The 23,038-nt window shown below is 42.1% G+C and overlaps 1 protein-coding gene across 1 annotated transcript in view; it reads left to right on the forward strand.

Annotated features, from left to right (window-relative positions):
- Positions 1-23,038, forward strand: part of ALKBH1 (alkB homolog 1, histone H2A dioxygenase) — a 181,575-nt gene that overhangs the window by 101,397 nt on the left and 57,140 nt on the right. The window contains exon 4 of the mRNA XM_044073512.1: positions 6,034-6,227. Within this exon, the coding sequence (XP_043929447.1) occupies positions 6,034-6,227 (194 nt within the window). The remainder of the gene's footprint in view (positions 1-6,033; positions 6,228-23,038) is intronic.

Here is a 23,038-nt window from a genome sequence, read left to right on the forward strand (position 1 = left end):
AACTTTGTGGGACACAGCATTGACTTACCAAGTACATCTGCAGGCACAATTTCTGCCAGGAAGGAAAAATACTCTGGCAGACGAACTAAGCAGACACCTCATGGATTCCCATGAGTGGCAGCTGGATCCACAAGTCTTCAGCATGATAACAAGGAAATGGGGATGCCCAGACATAGATCTCTGACATAGATCTATTTGCCTCCCCTCACAACTACCAACTAAAAATATTCTGCACAAGGATTTATCACAGACGAGCATGGAAAGGGGACACCCTGTCAGTATATGCCTTTGCCTTTCCCCCTCTGCCTCTCCTCCCCAAGGTACTCCTAAAGGTCAGACAGGAGAAGCCAATGATGATACTGATTGCCCCAGACTGGTCCCGCCAGTACTGGTATCGAATACTAAGGAGCTTGTCTCAATGCCCAGCTTGGACCATACCTCAAATACCTCATCTACTGTCCCAGCAAAACAATCAGATCCTGCACAGCCAACTCAGGACTTTAAACCTGGCAGCATGGCGGATAATGTAGTCATACAAAACACACCTCTCAGCAAAGCTGTGATGGATGTAATTTTGGAAGCCAGAAGGCCTAGTACTAGAAAATCTCATGCTGGAAAATGGAAGAGATTCTGTGCTTGGAACCAGGCACAAGGAACAGATACAGCTATGCCAAATATTCCTCAGATTTTGCAATACTTAACTGTGATGCTGAACAAAGTTCTATCTTTCACATATATTAAAATTCATGCCACTGCCATTTTGGCTCATTACAGTGCAGAACCACCAATCTTTTTTTCATCCCTTATTAAAGCAGTACCTCAGAGGAGCCAAAAATTTAAGTCCTCCAAGGAGATCACCAATGCCTGCATGGGACCTCAACTATGTCTTGGAAAAACTGACCCTGCCTCCTCTGAGCCAGCTGCTACTGCTGATATAAAGTCTTGGAAAACAGCTCTGCTCCTAGCAATAACTTCTGCAGGACGAGTTTCAGAGCTACAGGCACTCTTGGCTGTGGAACCTTTTATAATTTTTTATCCAGACAGGGTCTCTCTAAGGACAAACCCAGCATTTATGCCTAAGGTGGTGTCCAGTGTGGCTCTTAACCAAACTATTCATCTGCCAACTTTTTATCCAAATCCACAGAACAAGGGGGAGAGAATTCTGCATTACTTGAATGTACACAGACAGCTTAGATTCTACTTGGACAGAACCAAAGTTTTTCAGAAAGACAGAGCAATTACTAGTGGCATATACTGCAGGATTGCAAGGAAAGGCCATCTCAAAGCAGACTATTTCAAAGTGGATAGGCCACTGCATTCGTTTCTGCTACTTGCACCATGGCAAGCCAGTTCTTAAGGGTATTAGGCCACATTCCACCAGAGGTGCAGCTACTTCAGCAGCCTTTCTCAGGGGAGTACCAACCAAGGACATTTTAGAGGCTGCTACTTGGAATTCAGTGCACACCTTTACAAAGCACTATCATCTGCCACTCTACTCTAAATCCAGGGCAGGCTTTGCTACTGCAGTTCTGCAGGGTCTCATAGCCGCTCCTAATGCTGTTTATCTCCAGCCTCCCAACCATAGCTTTGGAACTCTACCCAAATGTAATGACTGCAACAGTGAAACATGAAGAACATAGTACAGTTGTGTACACTTACCATAAATGTAGATGTTCGAGTGTATTCACTGTTGCAGTTCAGGTTACCCACCCGCCATCCCCCTTTTCTTCTGATGGAACCTATCTTTCCTTCTCTGATTTATACAACCTATGTAGTGTATTTGGTTGTAGAGGAAGGTAAAGTTTATATTGGTATATGTATTTATATATATTTATTTATATATGTATATATTTATTTATATATATATATTTATTTATATATATATATATATATATATATATATATATATATATATAAATTTTGGCTACCCTTTCAGGGAGCACCTGACATCTGGGGCAAGAAAAACTAAAGAAAATGGTGTCTGCCGCATCTTTTATACCCCTGACGTCAGGGAAGGGGTGACAGCAGCCAACATAGGACCCAAGACTTTGGAATTCAGGTGACTGAGGGCAACCTGCCAGCAGGATTACCCAAATGTAATGACTGCAACAGTGAATACACTTGAACATCTACATTTATGGTAAGTGCACACAACTGTACTTTTTTGAATTTGCAGGTTCTGCACATCCTCACTTTTCCCAAAAAGATTTTTCTAGGAAGATGTACAAGAGTAAATGGAAAAGGTTCTGTTTATGGGCCCCATGCCAGCTGCTCTAGATTTTTCTTGTTTCAAATTTTCACAATGGAGCAAGTTAATCCCCAATCAAGGTACAATTAGCTGCTTTTGGCAAATTTCATAATGGCAAACATCCTTCCTCTCTGGTCTTTTTTCAAGTTGTGCAAAGCATTCCTTAAGGGTACCTTTCTACTCAGACCACCTATTAAGGATTCCACTTCTCCTTGGGATCCTATAGTGCTTCTGCAGGCCATGACACAATCCCACTTTGAACCAGCGACTAAAGTAAATAAAGTTTTTAATCTTGTAATGGCAACTAGAAAAACATTTTTTCATTAGCTAGGTGAGTCTCAAAAGTCCAGGAGCTATCTTGTCAGCCACCTTACCTAGTTTTTCATAAAGACGAGAGTTTCTTTGAACCAGCCCTTCCTTTTTACCAAAGGTAACGTCAGAAAATGTGCACAGTGTAATTTTTTTCTTTCCAAAATTGCATAATAAAAGGGCGTATATACTTTATTTACTGGATGTCCATAGACAACACCGGTTCTCTACATAGTACTAAAGATCTCAAAATCTGACCGATTGTTCATTTCCTTCTCAAAGGCAAAATTGGGTCATTCTATGTCAAAAGTATCTTTAGCTAGATGGCCCACTGATTGATTATATTTCTCATGTCTACAAAGAAAAGGTTTTGACCTTACCAGGATCTCCAAGAGCTCATTCCACAAGATCCATTTCCACTTTTGCTTTCTTATCAAGAACTTTGATAGACCAAATGGCAGCCACACAAATGTCATCTAACACTTGTACCTTTATTACTCATTACAAGATGGATGATTTTTCAAAGGACTGGGTGGTATAGCGGCTGCCACTTGGTCTAACACTTGTACCTTTATTGCTCATTACAAGATGGATGATTTTTCAAAGGACTGGGTGGTATATGGTTGTGCTATCCTCTAGAATATCCTTCCATGAAGAACACCCTAAGTTTCAGCAGCTGGGGACTTTGTCCAGTTTGTTGAGAAACAGACTAAGACAACATCAGATGCATCATTATGGTGAGTATCCTAAAAATTATAGACCATTAACTTGTCTTCCGACAACATACAAACTATACATGGGAACTGACGCTGACAGAGTTTTGAGTCATTTAGAAGAAAACTCAATTATGGCAGTAGAACAAAAGGGCAATAAAAGAAAGTTGCATGGAACAAAGGACCATTTGTTGTTAAACAAAGTTATAGTGGAGAATTGTAAGAAGGGGAAAAACCTAAGTATGGCATGGATTGACTACAAAAAAGCATTTGATAGTATCCCACATTAATGGCAAAGAGTGCTTAAAAATGTATAAGATGCACCCTACGCTGATTGATTACATTACAGTAACCATGAAACAGTGGCAGACCACTTTACAATTAAGCCATGATAAAGGACAGATTATTAGGGATAAACATTCAAAGGGGGATATTCCAGGGTGACTCTGTCACCCTTGTTATTCTGCCTTGCCATTAACCCATTAAGCTGCTTACTTAACAGCCTAGGCCATGGCTACTACAAGTTGGCTTCTAGAAAACAACAAAGTCTAATGACTTCTCATCTTCTCTCTGTTTAAAATTGTATAGATCATCAGATGAGGAACTGAAAGCACAGCTGCAGGCTGTCAAAACTTTTTCAGATGATATCAGAATGTCATTTGGTTTTGATAAATGTGCAAAAGCAACCTTTAAAAAAAGGAAAATTGCCGCACCAGGAAAACCTCAGTTTGGGACAAGAATGTGATATAAAAGAACTTGAGCAAGAGGTGGTGTATAAATACTTGGGAATTGATGAATCGGCAATAAAACATGAACAAATATGAGTAAGGCTTAGTAAGGAGTACTTTAGAAGACTTAAATTAATCCTGAAAACATCATTGACACCTAGGAACAAGATCCAAGCTATAAATCAGTTTGCTCTTCCTGTCCTAACTTATACTTTTGGAGTGATTGACTGGACCCAAAAAGTGTTGGATAGATTGGATATCAAAACAAGAAGGATGCTTCATGCTCACCAAATGATTTATAAAAATCAGTGTATACCAAGATTTTATATCCCCCGTTCTGAAGGAGGGCTGGGCCTCCTTGAAATTGATTACATGTATAGCTCTGCAATTGTGGGACTCAACACATATCTATTGACCTCACAAGATCCAAATGTGGTGAAAGTTTTGAAACATGAGGAGAATAAATCTAAGATGACATCTCTGCTTAATTTAGCAGAAGCATATCTACGTCAAGCAGGAATGGAAATCAAACCAGAAGTGGATAAAAACCAGGCAGCAACTGAATGTGCTAAAAAAGAAAAAGAATATAAGGTGAAGGATCAGATGAGGAGGCAAGAAATGTGGATAAAACATATAGTTGCAAGTATAAAAAAACTTCTGGAAGTGTCTTATGTTGATCAAGAATGAACACAGGAATGGTTAAGGAGAGGTGAATTTACATCAAGAAATGAAAGGTTGATATTGGCAGCCCAAGACAGTGGGCTGCATACATGCTGGTTTACTAGGTCCATTGAACATGTGGGAGAAACAGACATATATGTAGGTTTTGTGGAACCGAGTTGGAAACAGTTACACACCTTATTGCTGGTTGCGATGCTCTAATGGCAGAGGGACTGTATACCGAAAGGCATAATAATGTGGCGAGATTGTTACACTGGAGATCGTTCAAACATTATGGTATTGAAGTGGCTGAAAAACATTGGTAACATGAGCCACAGAGAATCATAGTAAATGATGAAGTTTACATCACATGGGATCACCCAATACCACAGTCCAAAAGATAGATGCTAGAAAACCGGACATAGTGATCCAAGAAAAGAAGACAAAAGTAGCATTGATCATTGACATTGCCACACCTAGTGACTAAAGTGTCTTGCGTACAGAGAGACGCAGTCATAAAATACCTTTATCTGCAGGCAGAAACGAGTGCCATGTGGAAGAAAGATACCCAGACAGTTCCAATAGTAGTAGAAGCAAGTGGTCTTGTAAAAAAGAATTTACAATCATATTTAGATATGTTACCAATTCATGTAACACCGTATGAATTGCAGAAAGAGTCATTGCTGGGCACATTGCGGGTACTGGGAAGAGCACTTTTGGCTAACATCAAAGAGTGCAATAATACTAATTTCATAAACTTTAATCCTACTCTGACTTAAGAATGGGGTCCATTCCTGTCATGGTAGTAGAAACCCAAAAGACTTGGAGAAATCAAAAAAGTGAGTACATAACTTTTGTATCTGTGTGTTTTCTTCCTCCCTCTACCCATTCCCCTTCCATTAATTGGCTTTTTTATATATGGCTTTCTGTTATTACCTGAGGGGTATTCCCTATGGGTCTTTCTCCTGTTTCAGCTCCAGATCTACTATCTTGACAGTGTTGCCTTGGCAGTTATCTTTCTTTCACTTTATGCACACCATGGTTATTAGGCCTTTCAAGTTCTAAGACTAAGGGGAGAAACTCTGTCTGAGATAATACAGGGTTAGGAAGGGATTATGGGTAAGGGGAGGAGCTTGTTCTATGGAACCCAAGTCTGAAAAGTAACTGAGGTCCGATCTAAGGCCAGATCTGAGACTAATTGGTTGAGAAAAACAAAAGTGGACAACACAGATGCCTTATGTTGAGTGCATACCTTTTGTTTTACGATACTGTAAACAAAACCTTTACTCCCTAAATTAGATTATGGTTGCCATTTACAAAGTAGAATTATGTGTTTGTGTTTGCATAGCTTTTTAATTTACATTTTTTTTTCCAGACATACTCTGCTGAACACTACACTCCTTTCCCGAGTGATTTGGCGTTCCTTTCTGAACAAGTAACTGCTGCTTGTGGGTTTCAGGGCTTTACAGCTCAAGCAGGTATCCTTAATTACTACCACTTTGATTCTTCACTGGGAATCCATGTCGATGAGTCTGAGCTGGATCACTCTAAACCATTGCTGTCATTTAGGTAAAATGCTTAGTTTGTGTTTACTTAGATGTTATATGGGGTTGGACATGCAGGAGGTAAAATTTGATTGTTTACTCATTTTATATTTGCATTTCTTTTCAGGAGTTTAACTATTTCTCTATGTCAAGCGTCATTCACTCTTTTTTCACAGATGTTCATACTTTTATGTTGCAGTACTTTCATTTCGTAGGTTGCTTTATCCAGGGTTGTAAAGCATATGCTGAAAGTCTGTCCAACAAGAAAACATCCATGTACAGATTTATTTACCTTTCAAGTAGAAGTTCAAGTATAAAGCCAATTTGTGATCTAACAAATGAATTTGTTGCATACCCTAAATATACCTGTTTCTTACCTCCAGCATCCTACTGCAGGCCCAATGTTAGTTTTTGTAGAGCTTTTCAGTTTAGGCAGCTGGAGATGCCCTCTCTTCATGGAAATCCTTTTCTCTGTATTAGGTTCTATCATTAACCAAGAGTTAGTGGCACAAGAGGTAGCACTGTTGCCTTATGGTGCTGCAAGATCAGAAGGCTGTGGGTTCTATTGCCAGTCCAGGTGACTGGATAAGTTTTCCATTGACACTGCAATGTACCATTAGGGATGCTTCACTCCTGTGGCTGCCATTATTTGGATGAGTCTTTCATCTTGGGTCTCATTCTCGAGTTGGTAGTAGCTCAAGTGGATGCATATATTTTTATTTATTATTTATTTATTGACATTTGTTAACCGGGTTAGTCCAACTGGGATTTTGTCCTATTTTCAGCGGAGACCAGAGGAGAAAATCTCCAGAAAATACAATATATAATTGCAGTACAAGAAAAACAAATATTACATGCAATAATAGTAAGCAATAGAAGTAAACTACATGAGAAGATTATAATTAAAGAGAGAAAATAAATTTCAAAATTTTATTTTTCCAAAATTAAATTCTTTGTTGCTGAGCAAGAGTGTCTGTAGGATCTACTGAGAGTGATGTGAGTGTTGGGGAGGGGAGAGCTAAGTAGGGTCCATAGCAGGGACAGGTTCTGGAGTTGAATAAATGTGTCTTCAGTTCTTTTTTAAATAGTGGAGTGTGAGAGAGAGAGCGTATATCTAGGGGAAGTTTATTCCAAGCTTGGGCCACAGAGTGTTTGTAGAGTTGCTTACCTACAGACCTATTAGGGTGGTAGATATCAAGCAATTGCTGATTTGAGGTGCGGAGAGATCGAGAAGGGGAGTATATAGAAACAAAGAGAGATAGAGATGGACAGTAGGAGGGTTTAAAGAGCATAGAGTGCAGCATGTGAAACTGGTAGAGATGTAGTAGTTGTGGGAGCTGCAGCCATTGTAGAGACTTTAAGGCAATACAGTGGTGCATGTTGTGTGGGGAGTTGGTAATGAATCTGGCTATTTTGTGGTAGGTTTGTTGAAGTTTGTTCAGGGTAGTAGTTTAAATATTTGTGAGAACTGGGGCGGCATAGAGGAGAGAGGGGAGGAGAAGTGCTTGTCCAAGGGTGAGTCTAGCCTCAGGAGTGACGTATTTTCTGTTGCGATAAAGGAGACCTAGTTTCTGATGGGTTTTCTTTATGCATTGCTGTATATGTTGATTGAATTTTAGTTCATTGTCAATGATGACCCCTAAAAGTTTAGTGTGGATGTCGGGTTATATGGCTGTATTATTACAAGACTTAATGACAAAGGATGATCTATGTTGAGGAAGAGCAAGAATTTTTGGTTTTTTTTGGGATTGAGGATTAATAAGTTTTTTGAAAGCTATTGTTCGGTGGAAAGTAGAGCTTTGTGGGTTAGAGTGTGTAGGTCAGAGATGTTGGCTGTAGAAATAATAGTGGAGTCATCCGCGTATTGTATGAGAGATGACTGATTGCAAGAGGTGAAGAGGTCATTTGTGAAGATGTTGAATAAAAGGGGGCCTAAGATGGAACCTTGTGGAACACCAGTAGAGATAGGCAGGAAAGGAGAATAGGAGGAGAGTCATTTTGACTGATTGTTGGCTTCCATATAGATAGATAGCGAACCAGCTGAGAGTGGAGGAGGATAGGTGAAAGTTTGCGAGTTTTGATAGAAGTAAAAGATGGGATACTGTATCAAAAGCTTTGGAGAGGTCTAGAAAGAGACAGGAGGTAGGTTTATTATTGTCCAGGGATTCTGCAATGTTGTGGGTGAAGGGAGAGTAGAGCAGTAGAAGTGCTGTGATAGGGATGGAAACCATGTTGAGTAGGGGTGAGTAAGTTGTGATTGAGAAGGTGGTTTAGAAGCTGTGTATGGATACATTTTTCTAGTATCTTAGATGGGGGGATAGAATAGCAATAGGTCGATGGTAGGGTCAGTGGAGTTGCCTCCTTATGGAGAGGGGTAGTGTAGAGAGATTTCCAGAGAGTAGGAACTGCAGATTCTAGCATAGATCTATTAATTACTATAGTCACTGGGTAGACAATAGTCAGCTGCAAGTTTGTGGAAGAAGGGAGGTAATTTATCAGTAGAGGGAGAGCAGTGTTTAAGTTTGAGCAGTAGAGATTTGATGTAAGAAGTGGGAAGTGGCTGGAAGGAGAAAAAAGTGTTATTGGGGGTGGGTGTTGGGTCTGGTAAGGAGTAGGAGTTAGGTTGAGAGGGTAGGAGATTTTGGATGGAGGAAATGATGTGGGAATTTAGTAGGGTAGCTGTTTCCTCCGGAGTTGAGTTTGGGTAGGGGGATGGGTTAGAGGGAGAGCCTGGGTAAAGGATGCTATTGAGTGTTGACCAGAATTTACGGGGGTTAGATCTGTTTATGCTGGCCTGATCTATAAAATGATTTTTTTTGTCTATAATTGTCTGTTTTTTGGCAAGATTACATAGTTGTCTGTATTTGAGAAGATGATGAGGAGTTTTAGTTTTGATCCAGGCTTTCCAGACATTGTTTCTTTGTTTCATGATAGTCTTAGTTTCTTTTGAAAGCCAGGGGCATGGTTAGATTTCACTCTGATCATCCTAGAGGGAGCTAGGGAGTCCAGAGTATTCAGGAAAATGCTATTAAAAGTGTCAACGGCATCATTCAGGGGAAGCTGTCTGAGGATGGATCAGTCAATGTTTTGTAGAAGTGAGTTAAACTGAGAAGAGTTAAATGAGGATAGTTTCCGACAATCTCTAAGGATGTGGGGTTTAGGAGTGTGAGGGTCATATCTTAGGATAGAGGTAGGGAGATGGTCACTAAGGGAGTTTGGTAGGGTTTTGGGCTGGTGGTAATGTTGAGGGGAGTTAATAAGAATCCAATCTATTGTGGAGCTGGAGGTAGAGTTTTTGTGGAAACGAGTGGGGGTAGAAATGAGTTAGTGGAAACCATGAAGGTGAATACTGAGTAAGGGAGAGTCAGTAGAAAGTTTTGACCAGTCTATACTGACATCGCTAAGGATGAGTGTTTCATAAGGTATGTTGAGATAAAACCAGGATAGTATGTTTTTGAGAATGGGTATATTGTTGCCAGGAGGAATATAGATTGAATCCTCACAAAAAAAACTTGCTATCGCTTCTGATGAAGATTGAGAATGAGGATTTCAGCAGGGTGGAAGTTAGGACAAGGTGTGGGGTAAGGTGAAAGGTTAAGGGTGTCAGAGTAGAGGATGGCTACACCACCTCCTTTTTTTGACGTTTTATCAGAGCGGTAGATGTTGTAACCAGGGGGGAGTATTTCACTGTTTGAGGTATGAGGCTTGAGCCATGTTTCTGATAGGGATAGGATGTGAGGGGTGTTGTAAGTTAACCAAGAGTGTAGTTCAGTAATTTTATTTGCTAGGCTTTGAATGTTTAGTGAATATAAGGTGAGGTGAGACGGCACATATCCCACAACCCTTACTGAAAAAAGGCATTTTATCTAGTCTGACAGTTAGTATGGAAGTTTGAGACTGTGATCTATTAAAGAGCTACAGTCTATACTCAAGGGTTTGATTTCCTTTGCATCCATTGGCCTACTGTGTGACTCTGAGCAAGTCACTTAACCAGGAAGTACTTGGGGCAATTGGGAAACTGGGCAAGGCTCCTCAATGGTCTCTCTAACTGCAAACCCAGTAACCATCTATGAACCTGTGGCAGTCTCCACTCAAACTGCAGTCTCACACAGTGAGCCTCTCCCTTTAAACTGTAGTGAATCCAGTGCAAAAGACAGTGAGCGTACACTTGTGCTTCAAGTGAATCTGCCACGGCTTAGACAAGCCTCTTTTTACACAAGAACAAATTCATTAATGGGTCTTATGACCCATTAACCCAACATACAGAAATTTCTCTTTTCTCAGATACATTGCATTACCTTGCTACTTAGAAAAAGAAAAATGTATTTGTATACTATTTACATCATGCAGTAGCTGTGATTTATAACCTACAATGCTTAAAATATAAATTTTTCCCGGGTCTGTATTAGATATTCAGACGCCGAAACGACACCTAAACGTCCAAGTCTAATAAACGCAACAGGCCAAGTACGCAAATTTTTTCCCAGGGAAAAACATTTGCATGGCCAACAAAAAAAAAAAAACTCTAAAACCCTAATCAAGTGGGGGGTTTGTTCCCCCCACACCCCCCCTAACTAAATATACCAACTCTGATATTGCTCTATATCGAGGAAAAGGGCAAATCCCCAGTGATGGCCAAGCAAATTTTTTCCCTGCGTAATTGGCCTGTCGGGTTTATTAGACATCGTTTAGGTGTCGACGTTTTGGTGTTCTGTTACCTAAGCTTTCGAAGATCTAATATAGACCCTTTTTTTCCCAATACTTACTTTATTGTACTCTGCTAATATTGTTTGCATATTATATCAATTGTCTATGGTATTATCTACCTTCTGTGATTACTCTGTTTATGAATTTGAATTTTTTTGCCTTTGTTTTTGGTGTGTGAATCTCTTCACCCGGGCTGTGCCTGCAAATGGTCTGTAGTGATCAGTGTTCTAACTTGATAAACTTAACTGAAGTAAAATCATAACAGCATTCAGTATCAGCGAACACTATGACACCTCATCCTATTTCAGAACTCTGGGTTTTGAACTTTAATGGAGGGAAAACGGAACCTGGACAAGCTCTCCAGCTGTAGAATGAAAATTGGCTCAAATTGCTGACAGCTTAGCAAACAACAAAATGTCAAGGGTAGAATGCAGGTCACACAACATCAGTGTTAATAACTCCAAAAGTAACCTAAGCAGAGACTGTGTAGTTCTGTCACTGTCCTGAAAACTAATCACAGGTTTCTTGAGCTGGCCACTACGTCTGCTACCTCAGATTCTAGCAATGGAGCCCTTTCTTGTGAATCTGAGAACCAACAGGACATATTTTAATTGGAGTAGTGCAAACACTTGGTAAAAATTGTTTCCTTTGTTAAATTATTCCTGCTGCTGAGATTCTAGGACAATTAACTGGTTGCTCTGTTCCAGGTAACAGTTCTGCGCCAGTCTGTTCAAAGATAACTCTCACTTCATTGTTGGAAACCTAACACTTTACTGCATTTAAAATTTATTTTACTTAATGTTTTCTCTTTTAGTAAGTGTTCTCAGGTCTGTCATTTGCATTTTGATTCATTTTCAGTGTCTGTCATCGGCTTCTTAGTTTTGAAATGTATGACAACACTTTTCTAGAGGCCTGCCTTTAATATCTTGATGTACTGCTTTCTTTTGCACTTAAGACATTTTGTAGGAATTTGAGTACATTTAGTCCTGGAGACATTTCCAAGTGAATCTGAAAAGGCTGCCCTATTTCTGATCAGAAATTCTAGTTCATTTTCTGTGTAGTAAAGGCTCATTTTTCTGAACAGTACGAATGGATTCCTTGACTGCATTCTTCTGTGCACAGTGCTACTCATTACTAAAGATGCAGCTTTTTCTGTTCTTTAATCACATTGATGCGATTTCTTCTTTTACCAGTCTGCTTAACCTTAACATTCTTCATTTGTCTTTCCTAAGATTTCAGATAGACCTTGCTACCTGCATCATCAGTCGACTTTTTTTTTTCTTTTAACTAAGTGGCAAGACTTGTCTCCTTGTTTTGAGTCTTCTGCTTTCAGCTGTTGTACACTTTTATGTAATTCCTGAGCTTTTAGCAAGCTGTCTTTCACGCTGGACATCACCACTCTTTCTTATTAGTATAGTGTTGTAGAGGGGTGTAGCTAGGGTCGAAAGAGGCTGCCACCCAGGCCACAGTATGCTAGTGGGCTTGATCTGTAGATGCTGGTCGAGCAGTAGTGCAGCACCAGTGTTGAGAAATGAATGCAGATAACTGCGTTTGTGGTTAGGGGTGTGTAGTATTTACTTGCAGCAGGCTATCTGATAGTTTTCTGTCCTGAGGGAGATGCCAAAATATTAGGTACAGTAAAACAGTTTTGAATGGTGGTTTCTCTTCTGCAAGGCCTCTTTAGTAAAATCAAATTGGACCTCTTAGATATCTGCATTGCAAGAGTTCATTTAGGGTAATCTCTCTGGTGTATGTGGCATCTTTGTTATTGCAAAGTAAGGTAACACTTTATCACAGATCTTACCATCTTCCTCGTTTACTTTTGGCATTCATTTTTTTGTTTGTTTTTTAAACCTGTCTACTTTTAATTGCCAGTCTGTGGGGGTGGTATGTTGATGTTTTAATTGCTTAACCTGAAAACTGTAGCATAGCTAATGTGTAATCCTTGATATGTGGTGTGTTTCTTGGTAAGGAAGTATCTCCTTAGGCATACCCACTGTTGAGAATAATGGCATAAATTCCCTGGCAATGGCTTTAGCACTGGCCTTGCATAACGGTACAGTTTCTGGAAGTTTTGAGGCACGGCCTGCTATGATCAATATATAATGATACCCACTGTTAGATCATACCAGTGACCCAAAAATATCTATAATATTGCATTCAAATTGTACATTGATAATAGCCATCAGAATCAAAAGGCTCCTAAATGCAGGTTGTTGAGGTATTTTGTGAAATTCTGTTGTATAATTGTATTATAGGTTCATAGGTGTTTACTAGGCTTATGACCACAAGGGCCTGTTTAAGCCTAGCCATGCATCCTGAAGCTCTGACTAGTTCTGGTATCCTTGATAAGTGTAAGCAGGTGCCTGGAAGATGAAACCTTTACAGGTTGCCTGTATCCTTTACAACCATAGGTGCCAAGCCAGGGATGAATTTCCTGTTCCCCATCCAATTGTCCAGGTTGTACTTGAATTGGGTTAAGGAGGAACTCTGCTTCACATGGATAGGGATAAGGTTAAGACGTTAACCATTATGTCAACCCCCAATAGATCAATATAATGGTAAGTTATAGTCTTCCTTGCTCTTATTGAAGTTAAGTTAGTATGGCTTACCTTTTGGTCTGTTAAATTTGTTTTATTCTCCTTGCTTATTTTGAAGTGAAAGGTTTGGCTTTCTCTTCAGGATACACTTGCATTGATGTTCATCGTGCATACAGCTGCAGTCATAACAGATGGGTTATCCTGCCGTCAGGCGGGTCCTCGGTCGGCCGAATTCCAAAGTCTAGGTCTGGCGTCGGTTGTCGTCGCTTCCTCCCTGACGTCAGTGCGGCAGGGGTATAAAAGAGGCAGCCGACACCATTTTCTTCAGTCTTTCTTGCCGCGCGGTGCCCGAAGCAGAAGCAGTTCGCAAGTGCCGGTCGGCCAGCTCCTGAGATTTACTAAATTATTTCAGCCGAAGTCTTCTTGAAAGCTAAGTACCCCGTTGGGGAACCTTTTCTTGCCTCAGACCGATGTCAGACAAAGTTAATAATTGCATTTCATGTGGGAAGCAAATACCGCATAAGGATTTCCACTCTTACTGTATACCTTGCTTAGGCCCAGACCACGACGTTTCGGCCTGCCGTTTTTGTGCTAGATTCAACAAACGCACTATTAAGCGTCGGGCAGAGTTCGCCCTTCACTTTTTTGGCAAAAAATTGAATTATATTATGTCGTCGGATACTCCGATTCCAGTTTTGAGCAAAAAACGAAAAGATAAGGACCGACATACGAGGTCCGCACCATCTACTGATACCACGCTAAGGCCGACTACCGGTTCTCCGGTACTCAGCGAGGTGCCTACACAGCCCCTGAGTACCAATGACAATGCATTACCGGTGTCTTCAGTACCCGAGGTCGCAGGCTCCTCGGCCCCCATTCCTACTACAGATACCGACGCCACTCCTGGTGGGAAAACTCAAAATTTAGACAGGCCTGCCATTTCTCAAGGGGTCTTCAGGCCTTCCTCCTTCTCTATTAAAGCCTTCACTAAATCTAAAACAGATGCTTAAAATGGCTGAGGATTTGATTACTCTTATCAGGGGTTCTCAACCCCCCTCTGACAAAAGGCCCAGATTAGAGGAAGACTACCCTTCCTCAGCTCAAGCTTCTATTACCTCAGAACTATCTGAGGACCAGGATTGTGCCTATTCTCCATTCAAAGACTCTGATGCAGAGGAGTCTATTCCCTCGGTCTCCCCCCTCTGAGGACTTCTCTTTTGGGGAAACCCTGCATACATTGAGGGAACACTTTCACTGGGAAGGCCAAGATTACTCAGATTCCAAGAAAAGGCTCAGGGAATTTCTTCGGCTCCCCCAGCATAGGCCTCTGGCTATCCCTCCTGTTTTAGATATATTGGATGATGTGTACACAGAAGCCAGCCTTAATCCTGATTCTTTGCCTCCAGCTCCTGTTAAACCAGACAGGTATTACCGGGTTGCTGATTCTCACCAGTTCCTATGTAAAAGCCATACTGCTGTCCCAGAAACTATTTCACAGGGTCGCAAGGGAGTTAAGGCCTCTACTGCTGAAAACCCATTACCTTCAGAGAGAGATTCCAGATCTTTAGAAAGGTGGGGGAAAAAGGTGTACACCTCGGCCACTTTAACCATGAGGGCATTAAACTGTCAGTTCCATATGTTAAAATATCAACAGTTTTTGATATCTCAGCTGAAAAGCAAGATGACACAACCAGAACAACCAGATTTAAGAGTTGCAGGATTTGTTGCATGGTGCAGAGCAAGTGGGTAAACATACCTTGCAGTGTGGTTTTGATGCTTTAGAGGCCTCATGTAGAGCCGCTGTTATGGGGTCTGTTATACGTAGGCATGCTTGGCTCAAAGAGCAAACCTTACCAGATCATGTCAAAGCTAAATTATTAGATGCACCTCTTCAAAAAGATGTATTGTTTGGTGTTAAAGCAGAGGAGGTGCTAAAGAAAATGGAGGAAAAAGCGAAATCAATGCAAACAGTGAAAGATTTCCTGCAGGTACAGCCTCCACGTTTCAGCTGAAACTGGCCTTCAGAAAATTGGTCCTTTCCAGCCACGGACAGACCTCAAAGGGGCAGATACAGGCATCAAGGGGTAGAGGGCAACATCAAGGATCTTTCAGAGCCAGACAGTGGCAAGCACCAACCCCAAGAGGTGGAGAAGATAGATCACAGTCTTTTAGAAAACAGACACAATGACTTCCCCCTACACCTGCCAAGCAAAGCTTTAATGGCAGCACCTTTGGGCGGAAAACTGACATTATTCTCAAAAAAATTGGCATATTGTTACAAAAGACAAATGGATTCTGGACATTATAGACAGAGGCTACAGGTTCCACTTTCACACCCTTCCAAAAATGAGAGGCATGCCAAACCTGCCACAAAATCAAAGGGCAGAGGCACAAAAATAAATTTCAGCTCTCATGGCCATGAAAGCAATTCAAGAGGTACCTGCAAAAGAACAAGGTCAATGGTTTTATTCCAGACTATTCCTGGTGCCAAGGAAAGACAAAGATTGGAGACCTATCTTAGACCTATCCATCCTAAACACATATCTACAGGTGCCAAAATTCAAGATGCATACATTACAGCAGCTTCTTCCCATGCTGGGCAAGGAGTCATGGCTGGTAACATTGGACCTCAAGGAGGCATACCTGCACGTCCCTATCAAACAAGATTGCAGAAGATACCTCAGATTTCTTGCAGGTTCAACCCATTACCAATTCTCTGCATTGCCCTTTGGCTTATCTACTGCGCCCAGAGTGTTTACGAAATGCCTGGCATCAGTAATCGCCTTCTGCAGACTACAAGGGATACCAATCTACCCATATCTGGACGACTGCCTGATCCAAGTGGACAGCAAGGACATACTACTGCAGCACCTGGCGTTTGTAATAAAACTGTTGAACTTCCTGGGATACACAGTCAACAAAAAGAAATCAAAACTAATACCCTCTCAGCAAATAATTTTCCTGGGAGCCAGCTTGGATACAACCACCCAGATGGCCTACCTCACGCCAGACAAGCAAGGGCAACTGTCCCAATACTTCAGAAAAATGGCAACTTTTACACCAGGCTAACTGCAAGGAAAGTCCTGCAGCCTCTGGGATTCATGGCATCTTGCATCCTACTAATCCCATGTGCAAAGCTGCATATGAGGAAACTTCAATGGTACCTAAAAAACTTATGGTCTCAACACAGCCACAGCTTGGAAGCAATTATACCACTCATTCCATGCCTTCAAAAGGAATTTATGTGGTGGGCTCAAGCTTGCCAAAGAAACACAGGTCTTCCTTTCTGTGTACCTCAAGCAACTCAAATCATCACAACAGACGCCTCAGACTACGCCTGGGGAGCACACATGACAGATCAGTGCATTCAGGGAAAATGGGCACGAAAAGAGAAGTTCCTTCACATCAACCAAAAGGAAATGCTAGCCATGTAAAATTCTATTATGACCTTCAAAGACCTACTGCATCCAGGCCAGCTATTGATAAGGACAGACAACACCACAGTGATGTGGTACATAAACAAACAGGGGGGAACTCATTCATACCCCCTGTGCAGGCAAGCCATGACCCTATGGAACACAGCACTGGAAATGAAAATTCAACTACAGGCACAATTCCTGCCAGGGAAGGAAAACACACTGGCAGACAACCTAAGCAGAAATATGACAGATCCACACGAATGGAAGTTGCATCCTCAAATTTTCACAAAGATAACTCAGGCATGGGGACAGCCAGACATAGATCTCTTTGCTACCCACAGAAATTGCAAGTTAAAAAAAAAAAAAAAAAATTTTGTTCAAGGACCTATCATCCACAGATGGACGCACTTTCCTTCAATTGGGCAACATTGACAGTCTATGCCTTCCCGCCTCTTCCTCTGCTGCCCAAATTTCTATTAAAAGCCAGAGCAGAGAGGCCGAAAATGATTCTCATTGCTCCAGACTGGCCCAGGCAACACTGGTATCCGCTCCTGAAGAGCCTGACACATTCCCCACCATGGATCCTACCTCTAGTCCCTCTTCTGTTGTCCCAGCACAACTACAAAACTCTTCACAGCCACCTCAAAACTCTAAATCTAGCTGCATGAAGAATTCCTTGATTTCCCAACAGTTTCTCCTCTCCAAGGAGGTACAGGATGTCATCTTGGAGGCCAGAAGACCTTCTACTAGAAAGGCCTACTCTGCCAAATGGAAACGATTTTGTGCCTGGAATCAAAAGAAGGGACAGAATCCTTGGGTAATAAATATACCTCAAATTTTACAGTACCTAGCTGAGATGTTAAAGAATGGACTTTCCTTCTCCTCCATCAAGATCCACGCTTCAGCCATTTCTGCACAGTACAACACAGATCCTCCTTTATTCTCTCATCCTCTCTTAAGGCAGTTCCTCAGAGGGGCAAAGAATATAAAACCCCCAAGGAAACTACCAGTCCCCGCTTGGGACCTCAATTTCGTATTGGAAAAGCTGACCCTTCCTCCCTTCGAGCCAGCTTCTTCATCAGAGTTACAGTACTTGTCATGGAAAACAGCCTTTCTTCTGGCTATCACCTCAGCTCGCAGGGTTTCGGAGCTACAGGCCCTCATGGCTGTGCAACCATTCATCATTTTCTATCAGGACAGAGTTTCCTTACAAACCAACCCTACCTTTATGCCAAGGTAGTATCCAGTGTAGCTTTGAATCAGACTATCCACTTACCTACCTTTTATCCTAATCCACAAAACAAAGGGGAAAGACTACTACATTCCTTGGACATTCACAGACAGCTTCGTTATTATTTGGACAGGACAAAGCTATTCAGGAAATCTGAGCAACTCTTTGTGTCCTATGCTGCAGGTACTCAAAGAAAGGCCATTTCCAAACAGACTATTTCAAAATGGATAGCCCACTGCATACGCTTTTGTTACTCATTTCATGGAAAAACTGTGCCTGCATGCATCAGATCCCACTCCACCAGAGCCACAGCTACCTCTGCAGCCTTCCTCAGGGGGGTCCCTACCAAGGATATTTCGGAAGCAGCCACCTGGAGTTCAGTGCACACTTTCTCCAAGCACTATCACCTCCCATTATACTCTAAATCTAGAGCGGGCTTTGCCACAGCAGTCCTGCAGGGCATCCTAGCCCCTCCTAGTTCCACTTAGTGCCTACAACCCTTACTTAGCTTTGGGATTCTACCCATCTGTTATGACTGCAGCTGTATGCATGATGAACATAGTACAGTTTTGTACCTACCATAAATGTAGATGTTAGAGTGCTCATACAGCTGCAGTCCAGGTTTCCCTCCCTCCAACCTCTCTTAGGACAGGCCTTATGACAAACCCTTTTCATATAACCTTTTGGGGTATTCTTTTATGGTGTATTTGCTTGCAACTACTGTTTTTGATTTATCAACATTGCACTTTTGCATAACATTATGTTTGCCTTCCTTCTGGGGGCACCTGACATCTGGGGCAAGAAAAACTGAAGAAAATGGCGTCGGCTGCCTCTTTTATACCCCTGCCACACTGACGTCAGGGAGGAAGCGACGACAATCGACGCCGGACCTAGACGTTGGAATTTTGGCCGACTGAGGACCCGCCTGACGGCAGGATAACCCATCTGTTATGACTGCAGCTGTATGAGCACTCGAACATCTACATTTATGGTAGGTACAAAACTGTACTTTTTTTTTCCATATCTGTCTTCTTTGCAATTGGTAGCTCTAAGCAAAAATTTTCAGTTTGTGTTTTTCTCACTGCCGTGCATCTGTCTAGAGCCACCTTTAATTTAGTTATCTGTTTTAAACTGGCAAAATATGTTTAAGACCTTGACTAGATAGAGGAGTTTCTTCCCCTTTTTCTACTCTAGTACATTTTTCTTTTTGGCTAAATTCCCTTTCCAGTACATACCTGCTCAGGTTGTGCAGTTTAAAACCTTCTAAATTTTATTTGGATTATGCCTGTTTAACGAGTCCTAGCTATATTCCGCAGTTATACAGTGGTAGTGTTGCCTCACAGCAAGAGGTTCTGTTCGATTCTCAGCTGGAGTGCCTTCTGTGTGGAATCTGCATGTCCTCTCCATGGTCGAGTGGCCTCCGAAAGACATGCGTGAATGGGTGTGCCTTTGCTGAAGGTTGGGCTTTGGGCTGGCAACTCAGCATTATACAAATCGACTGCCAATCATTAGCGGACCGGAGTTCCGCTGTGGCGACCCCTATCTGGGAAAAGACAAACGAACAATAAGAGTCCTAGCTATATTCTCTGGTTTATAGTGCTTGTTAGGCTGTAATATTTCACTGTTTAACTCTTCTGTTGCTGTTTTCTGCAGGCTGCTCTGATGCAGGACATGTATCTCCTCTAATTCTTATTCACTGCCTGGCTCTGCCCAATTGTCTGACGTTTCACTTAAACTGACTTCCTCCTTTCAGGTCCATACTTGCACTGTTCATGCATTTTTGTGCTGTTAACTACTGTGTACAGTTGACTGTTTCTCACTGTGTTCTTGTTCAGTACTAACCCTTATTTCTGACTACCTTAGTGTGTATGGAGTGTTCTTGTTTGTTTCAGAACTCTAACTTATGGGGTTATTTCCATATCTGTATAGAAATCGCCTTTGCAGATTCTAAATTAACTCATCTTTTTTGGTCAGTGGACTGGGCCAAGGAATTGATTTATTTCTGAGGATTGAGTATCTAGCTGTATGGGGGGGGGGGGGGGGGGGGGCTCAGAATGTTGGTTATTCTGTATGCTGCTTTTGTTTGAGGATCTTGGTAGTGATTTCAGTGTGTAAATGTAATGCTAGTTTGAGATAAAGTACTTCTTCTAAATATTTGTAATCAAAGGAGTCAGTAAGATTACGGAGCACAAGTGCCCAGCCTTTGTGATATCCCAATGAGCACAGTTTTGATTTTAGAGAAATTTACTGTGAATTTATAGCTTTTACACCAGGTGCTGTTGAGTACAGGAAGAAATGGAAACGGATGATCCGCTGTGGTGACCCCTAATGGGAACAGTCAAAAGAAAAAGAAGACGCCAGATGCTGTCGAAATCGGCTATCTGATATTGTTAGTCTTCATTATGATGGATGGGTCTCTGTTCCATCCCCGGAACCGACTCTGCCGATATAACAAGCTTGCGCCAGCCAGAAACTCTTGAGCCAAGGTTACCCATAGTGCCCTGCTTCTCATGTCCTCCAATCTTGTTTGCCACGTAGAGTTTTAGACCCGTCAGGCCAGCTCTCAAGCTAAGTGTTTCTTTATCATTCTCTATAATACCTTTATTTCTTAGTCGTACATACCTGGTGATACTTTCCTTCCTGTGTGAGTGAAATTTTCTTTCCCTTTTTACTTTACTGGTATTTTAGTACCATTGTTGGTACAGGCCCCTCCCCTCCCCTTCCCTTACCCTTTGTAATTTAAATAACATTGTTGGTATTCTCCTTTTTCCTTTATCCTTTTTGATTATTCTTTCCACTTACTATTGTTGGTAAAAATAAATAAATAAATCCTTTGTATGTGTGTATATAGCCTATCATGACAGGATGTCTCTTCTGCATTGTCTACCATTGAATTACTGTTTTCATTGCTGTCTGTTTACTGTTGACTGGATTTTTGTATAATGGCAGGCAAAAATGGCACATAGGTTTCAAATGTGACAAATGTGGCAGGAAGATGCCAACCTGTGACTGACATCTCTCCTGTGTCTATTGCCTATGAGTACCACATTTAAAAGTTCAACATCTGTGCGAGCTCTGTAAGGGCTTTAATGCCCGCACTTTAGCTGATCGCAAAAACAAATTAATCCTAAAGTTTCTTTTACAACCCCCTTTCTCGGAGGCTTTATCTAAGGCAGAGGTCTCAACCCCTCCTAAAAAAAAGAGACAAAAAAGAGGAGCCAGTCAGTACCATCATCTCCTCATTCTCAGGAATCAAAAACCACTAAGGCCCGGGTTCATATGGAACCAACACGAAAACTTGCAAAAATGACTTGGACACCTATCTCTGCACCAAAGTCTAAAACTCATTCCACGGTTCTGGCTTTGACCACAGAACCAACAATGACTACTACTCCCACTGTACTGACCACTCCCACAGTACCACAGATCTTCTCTGCACCAAAAATAGTCTCTCCATTAAAACCGGTCACCCCCCCCCCCCCCAAAATATCACAACCTTCTGGTCTTTCGACCATGGTGCTGAAGGTTTAGAGACACTAGCCAGGACCAGATATTCTCTGCCAGTTGACCCCTTTGTTGGGCAGCAACTAAGTCCATTCCTTGATCTGCCCAAATCTTCATCGGGAATGTCAACCCGTACCACCAGGAGCCTTTCAGAGCTTGATGTAGTGAGACTTGTGGATCAGCTCCTAGTAGCCAGAGGCATCCCAACTCCATCTGGAACCTTCCCACCTGGAGCCAAGGAATTTTCTCCACAAACTCCAACATAAATTCCTCCTTCAATCTCCCCGGAGGTATTGGAGCCCTTAATGCCTATCCCGGTGCCAGCTTCTTCGGTTCCACTGGTAGCTCTTACCATGGTACTGGAAGTACAGCACAGATTTTTTTTTTTCCTACGGTGCCGTCTATGGTTCCAGTTGCTTTGGTAGCTCCGAGTCCTCTCGGGGCTCCTTCCTTGGGGGAAGGCTTGTCAGAGTGGGGTGTGACCCTGGTTCCAAGGTTGTCTTTCTTGGTTCTGGCCTCCCATCCCTCTTTGGGCGGGCTTGCCTTCCTAGTTATGAGAGGGCACTTGCCTCAGCAGGTTCAAAGTTGGCCCCTTCAGCTCTGGAATGCCTCATATACATGTCTTCTGGTTCGCAGCTGACACAGTCCACTATGCTGGGACATCAGCACAGGAGCAGCAAGATACCCTACTGCAGGGCACCATCTCTTCGGAGTCCTCTTTAGACAGTCCCCTGAAGAGCTGCCCCATAAGAGATCATGCAAGAGGAAGGACGTTGATTCCCCTGAGGAATCCCTCACCGAAGGTACGGATTTTGATGAGGGAGAAGGGTCCCCACGGTTGTCCTCTAAGGATGTCTCATTTGGAGACGTACTAGAGATTTTGAAACAGAGGGCTGACTGGAAGTGCACCAACCCTTCTTTTGAGGAATATGTTCTTACAGACTTTCCATGCTTGACCGTTTACTTCCTGGGTGACCCTGCCTGCAGACGAGTTGGTCCAGCTCATCGTACAGCATGCTTGGAAGACTCCTGACACCATTGAGCCAATCCCCCAGAGACCGCACAAAATACTCTCCCTTCCAGAGTATCAGCCCCATTGATCCAAAGGCTTGTCAGTAGATGCTATGGTGCTGGCGGCAGCCACAAGGAAAGAACTCGCAGAGGAGAGTCCTGCTGTCCATCATCCAAACAGGGAGTTTCTGATGATGGACAGGCTAGGGAAGCTGGTTTATGCTTTATCGACCTTTGCCATATGGTCGTTTACCTACCTGGCACATTTTACCCATCTTCAGAGAGACCTCATCACAGAACTCTCAGGAACTTTGGCAGGAGCTGTGTCTGATGAGATATGTGACAGTTTCCTCACAGCTGACACCCTGGAATCCATATCGAACTCAGCCATGCGGTTGATTTCATGTATGACCAAAGGGGTGGC

The sequence above is a fragment of the Protopterus annectens genome, chromosome 6.part0, assembly GCF_019279795.1.
Source record: "Protopterus annectens isolate FY-2018-M chromosome 6.part0, PAN1.0, whole genome shotgun sequence".
NCBI lineage: Eukaryota > Metazoa > Chordata > Ceratodontiformes > Protopteridae > Protopterus > Protopterus annectens.